Source organism: Olea europaea, chromosome 6 (assembly GCF_002742605.1).
Source record: "Olea europaea var. sylvestris chromosome 6, O_europaea_v1, whole genome shotgun sequence".
Classification (NCBI taxonomy): domain Eukaryota; kingdom Viridiplantae; phylum Streptophyta; class Magnoliopsida; order Lamiales; family Oleaceae; genus Olea; species Olea europaea.
In genome coordinates this window covers 11,437,966-11,444,292 of record NC_036242.1, presented here as the reverse complement: position 1 = coordinate 11,444,292, position 6,327 = coordinate 11,437,966, and the positions used below count along the sequence as shown (strand labels likewise).

General features: G+C 39.9%; 1 protein-coding gene across 1 annotated transcript in view; it reads right to left on the bottom strand.

Moving 5' to 3' along the window:
- The window catches only part of LOC111395841 (protein TONNEAU 1a-like), an 11,314-nt gene continuing 4,987 nt past the window's right edge, over window positions 1–6,327 (bottom strand). The window contains exons 5-8 of the mRNA XM_023022029.1: window positions 2,269–2,402; window positions 2,156–2,181; window positions 1,922–2,078; window positions 1–423 (exon numbers count right to left, since the gene is read on the bottom strand). Coding sequence (XP_022877797.1) covers window positions 372–423; window positions 1,922–2,078; window positions 2,156–2,181; window positions 2,269–2,402 — 369 coding nt within the window. The 3' untranslated portion in view covers window positions 1–371. The remainder of the gene's footprint in view (window positions 424–1,921; window positions 2,079–2,155; window positions 2,182–2,268; window positions 2,403–6,327) is intronic.

Below are 6,327 nucleotides of genomic sequence, written 5' to 3'. Positions count from 1 at the left end.
TATACAAACTTTGACTGTTTGTGCATTTATATTGATCCAAATACACACCGATTCCCTAAAGAAAATAACAAAGGTAAATGTGGGTTGAAGCTACAAATATCCAAACAAAATTGCCACATCAGTATAAGAGAGTTAAACATAAACCTGACATTACTACAACTAATCACCACAATAATAATGTTCAATGTTTCAATTATCACACTCCACGGGAACGAATCCTGAATAAAATTTATTAGAACGCCAAAAGAGAAAATTGAAATGGGGGTGAAAGGTGAGAGTCGTGAAATCAAAGAGAAGAAAGAACACAAAAACACAAATACAAAACCATACAGGTGGCAGGATATATTGTTGGATAAGTACAAGTCATTGAACTAAATCTGGTCTACCCTGCTATCATCTTCGGAACTTCCATCCCCAGTATACCTGCAATTGAATTCAGCAAAACAAGTTTGAGATGTGTCCTATGTACCATATGAAATTGATACCGATCCAGCCAAGTGCAATACGTGTTACGAAATATGAGGTCATTGACAGTGACAATGATCTTGGGTATTAAACTCTGTAACACAGACACTCTAACTAGGATAGCGTGTCCATATCCGACACGTGTTAATACCAACACCTTTTGGACACTCTACAATAATCATTTTTCTTTCTTATTATAGCTATTATATATTTTTAACTCAAAATTATTAGCAAATAACAAATAAGTACTCATATTTAAAATATTTTAACAAGAAAAATCAATAATAAGTATAAAAATAAATTTATACTCTATAAATGAAGAATTTTAAAGAATTTAATAAACGTATCGATGACGTGTCGTGTAGGTACTTTTTTGAAAAATCACAAGTTTACGTACGTGTCTGACACATGTGTCCGTATCAGTGCATCATAGGTATTAAACTTTATAATGCCCTGACGTAGTTGCAAACAATTTGGTTTATTTGAACCTTTTAGTAGATGTGACAATCGAACACAGTAGTGCAAAAGTTTCATGCAGCAAACACCTAGTTTATTGGGAGCTTGACTAGTTATTTCTCCTCTGTCCACACTACTAGAACATCTTCCTCTGAAGTCCCTAAAGCGTTTCATACTTGCCACTTCCCTGGAACCATTATTTCATTATTATCGCTTGATGATTCCAAAAATCAAAAGCTACAATCAGTTATTTGGAACAAATTTAAAAGTTTTAGAAGGGATATAGATACCACTTTGATTTAGAGAGTTGTTGCAATTATTTTATTTGTGTGATGTTACTATGTTTCAAGAGTCACGCGTAGTTCAGTAAAATAGTTGTAATACATGGGTATCGTCCATTGATCTCGTTTGGATTGTGATCACGTATTTACTTGCTTAGGAAGAATCATTGTCAGTCTAGAATAATCTTTCTTAGTCAATGATTCCACAACTTTTAAGTTTCCCAGTTAGAGTAGCAGTTCTTGTTCTTGTCGTAGAAATTCTTTTACCTATATAAATACTATGGGATCCTGTTATCCAGTATAGTTGATCTCATGAAGACGAAAGCGAAGTGTAAATCTTTCTTTTTTTCCCCTGCTGCAGTGGTTCTTCCTTTACTACAGTAGCAGGACTCTTGATTGTTTCTTCAGATTATTAAATAATAATGCACCTATGCTCCACACCTTTCGAAAAATATAAACAACCAAAACTGATTCCCTAAAAACTATAGTTCAGTCACTGATCACATAGTAAAGCATATTTGAATTTAGTTCTGTAATTCTAGAATAATGATGCATAATCAAACTGTGCACAGGTTAAACCCTATTGACCACAATTTAGAACAGTTCATATGTGCTAGAGATTTCCCAAAGTTTTAAGTTACTTTCTTAACAGTGTATCATTTTTACAAAAAAAAAATCAGTATGCAACACTTTTTCATTCAAAGGGTTCAGAAACAAACCGCCATGAAGTGGTTAGGCTTCGAGCTTTCCTATCCAGCTGAAGGTTTTCTAAGGCAGAGGAAGCACGGACTACGTCATCTGGAAGCTCATTATTTTTGTATCTCCAATTATATTCATCTTTCCTATAGCCAGACATGGATGATCCAGCTCTTCGATCTAAGATAGACAAATGAGATGTTACCAAATCAATTTAGCAGGTATTAAAAATAGTTGATGTTAGTTTTACTACTTACCCAATGATTGGGAAGCTGGGACCGGCCTAAGATGAGCATCCATGAACTAAAAGTTATTAACTGAAAATGAATAAATAACAGAAGAATTGAAAGGTACTCTATTAACAAGGAACCTTCCCAATGGAGGTAAACCTCCGGCGACTGTTGATGAAGACGGTCTCCGAACATTTCGAGCTTCGAAGTTGGATAGAGATTCAGCATCTGGAGTGGTTAATCTCCTATCGGCACCCCTTCCTTGAGATAAATTCTAAAAGAATACAAAATAGAACCTTGGTAAAAAAACGAAGTACTGCTTTGAATCAAGATAAACCAAGAACAGATATTTGAAAATAAAATTAAAATAAGAAACCCACTGCCCAAATTGGACATGTAACAGAAATTATCCAAGAACAGGTGTAAACGATCTATGGGGCAGAATTGGGACCATATTCTGAAAACATAAAACTGCAATCCACATTGAAATACTGTCATGCAATCTCAGGACATGCTAGGAAATATTATTAATCACATAACAAAGCATCTTGCAATGTACTTAAATTTCTACTTCTTATAGGATATTATGCTTCCCTGTAAGCACAAGGTGCTTATTTCTCTGGCACTATCCATTAATCACTCCAAGTGCACCAAAGATCCAGGTTATTGAAGCCTTTATACAGTGAAGTGAACAAGGTTAACTGTCTTTGTAAAGAGTCGTCTGCCAGTTTCACATCTTAATATGCATCAGATGAGTGATAAAAACTTGCTCAAGACAAATAACACCTAGTCTACTTCCAACAAGCCTTCAAATCTCTCTTAAAAATTAGATGTTCCAGTAGACCAAGCAACGAGGGAAAAAAATGATTCAAGTAGCTGACCCCAAATTTGATAGGAACAAGGCTACTATGTTATTGTAACCTCTTTACATACAGACAGTCCTTTAAGCAATGTATCAATGCTCTTTTTGATTAAATTCTTCATTCCTACCTTTTCTCTTTGATCTAAAGTTCACAAGGCGAATAGTTTCTACTTGAATTTGTGAATGCAAGTTCCCAGCATTTGCAGTGTTTATTTTACTGTTCATGGCATTTAACTAGCAGTGTCATCATTCTCCATGGTTTCCATTGAAAATTGTTTGTCTAAATTACAATTTTGCCTCACGTTCAAATAAGCAAAAAGCCTAAATAAAAGGAAATTTAAAAAAAAAGGAAGTAAGAGAATCTTCAGCCCACAAATTCCACTGTCAACCCCCTCCTCACCCCCCTCCCCCCCACCAATCAGTTCTCCAGCAGTATGTCACGGATCGCAAGATCATGACTTGAGACTTGGCATGACACGGGAATGTCATGGCACAAGGTGGGAAAATGAGATAGACTTATGGCAAATAAGGTCTATGCTTCGGCAATATATGGCGATGAGTGCGTCGCCAAATTCAGTGGGGGAGTGATTTACACTTAACGCGGTCGCGTTCGATCCGTCCCGGTAGCGATCGCAAGATAGCGCGGGTAACGCGTTTCTGAAGGACGGAATAGCTTGCGATAGGGGACGCAAGCAGATTTGGTAAAGGTCGCAGGTAGATTCGGGCTGGGGATGCATAGATGACTTTGGGGCAGAATGCAGGCTGCCTAGATCGTGCAGTTTTTCAGGGCATTAATGAGGTTTTTGTAAGTCCCGACCCAGCCATTTTGAGAGGAAAAATACATGGACCTGCAGCCTGATATTTTGAGGATGCAAGTGGACAACTTGCACAACTTGTCCACTTGTGGGCCACTTGCAAGCTAAGCACGAGTTGTATGCAAGCTAAGCACGAGTTGGCAAGGATAAATATCAACGGTGCAAGCTAGGCGCGAGTTGTATGCAAGCTAGGCGCGAGTTGTATGCAAGCTAGGCACGAGTTGGCGACAACTTGCAATGCAAGTTGTAATACCATCCACTTGAAGACAACTAAGAATGAGTTGGCAACAACCAAGCACGAGGTGGCGACAACCAAGCGCAAGTTGTAAAGTGGAAGGTTAAGGAGGTTAAAGTTTTTCTATAAATAGAGAGGTAGTCTCATATGTAAATGGGATGGAGTAGAGGTTAGAAAGTGTAGAGAATATAAGAGTGAAGAGAGTTTATTCATTAGAGAGATTGTAAAGTTTTTCCTTTCATTTATATAAAGAAAGTTTCCCCAATCCTTACTTGTTTTTCATATATCCTTTACTTCAAAATTCTCTTCTCAACGTGGGTATAATTTAGCCTTCTTGGTTAAATTATTTGTGGGCGTGGAAAGGCTGACTTAACGTTTCCTCGTGAGGTGCGGGAATTGTAGAACGTTAAGGCCGCACGGTTCTAGTTTGTTCGGGTGTAACGAAACTAGGCCCGTGACAAGTGGTATCAGAGCAAGGTTCACGTGGAGTTGAACAAGGTTTTCATCTCAGAGGTGAGGTGATCTCCGTGTAAGGTTCACGTGGTGTGGACTACGGAGGCAGTCTAAGGCGAAGGTTTGGTTGTGGTAACCAAGTGCGGCTGTGGTAGCCAGATTCGTCGGAGATTCTTGGAAGCTAGATTTGGGTGAGGTGCTCAAATGGCGGAATCTCAAGAAACTGTTGATATTGAGATTGAGGAGAGGGGTCGAGGTGCTGCCCAAACTGAAGTAAGGAAAACGCGAAGAAAAAGTAAGGTGAGGGAAACAACAAACATGGAAAGGAAACTTGACCAAATCATCTCAAATATGGGTGATCGGGTCGAATCTCTTGAGAGCTCCTTCGAGGCGTTGGAGGGACACGCCATTGGAAAGATAGAAACTCTACAAATTAATGTCCAAGAGGTGATGGACACACAGGCATCGTTGGGGGATGATGTCCAAGCGATGAAAGGTGATGTTCGAGCTGTGGTAGCCGGACAAGCCGCGGTGACGGATGATTTTGGTCGTCTCCAAACCAAAGTCATGGATGCCATTTCCACCATGCATGGCCAAGTTAATCAATTGGCTGTGATGATGGAAAGGATGAGCAACCAGCTTGATCAATACAAGCAATCTACTGCCGGTACAAGCGGAGGTGCCGCTTCAACTATTGTTGCCCCGAGAATTGAATACCCGAAGCCTAAACATTATGATGGGCAACGGGAGGCCAAAGAGGTGGAAAACTTCCTATGGCAAATGGAAGTCTACTTTGAAGGAGTAAATATTGTTGATGAAGCCATGAAAGTTCGAACCGCTTCTATGTATCTCTCGGATATTGCGGCGTTGTGGTGGCGTCGTAAGCATGGCGAAATTGCAAGGGGGACTTGTACAATTGATACTTGGGATGAGTTCAAAAGGGAAATAAAGAGGCAATTCTACCCGGAGAATGTCGTCTATGAGGCGCGCAAGAAATTGAGGGAATTGAAACATATGGGAACAATTCGTGACTATGTCAAAGAGTTCACGACCCTTATTCTTCAAATCCCAACCATGCCGGAGGATAAGTTGCTATTCTATTTTCTAGACGGTTGTACAACATGGATACGACAAGAGTTGCAACGTCGTGATGTCAAAACCGTTGATGAGGCAATTGCAGTAGCCGAATCCTTGACGGAGTTTGAAGAAAGTTTTGAGACCGAAGCTCAAACTATCAAACCCGCCAAAGGAACTTTTGGGGATAACAAGGAAGATACAGGGAGAGCTATGCAATGGAGCAAGCCAGATTGGAGGCAAAATCCCAAAGTTGATTACAAACCCGTTGGCGACAAACCAACTACTTGGAGTAAGCAGTATGATGAGAGGAAGAGGAGTAATTTTACACCTCGAGGTTGCTTTATTTGCAAAGGACCACATCTCAGGAAGGATTGTCCTATGTTGGCATCATTAGCATCTATTTCCATTTCGGAGAGCAAACCGGAGGCCATAGATAGCCAAGATGAGGATGAAGTTCGAATGAATTCCTTCCAGTTGTTTAATGCCATGAGTGCTGAAAATGTTCCTGTGGAGATGGAAACACAACAACTGTCAAGGTTGCAGTTAGTGGAAGTCCTTGAAGATGATAAGGACATGCTCGCGGAGTTGCCGAGGGAACTATTGAAAAAGAAGGAAAGTGAGGAAGCATTGTCAAAGAAGTCCGAAATTGGGTGCACAAAGGCTCAAAGTTTCGACAAGTGTGGGGACACTACAACCGGAGGAGTTGTCCATCTGAGGAACCAAGGCAGAGGTGCTGAGGGTGAAGGTTGGTGTCGAA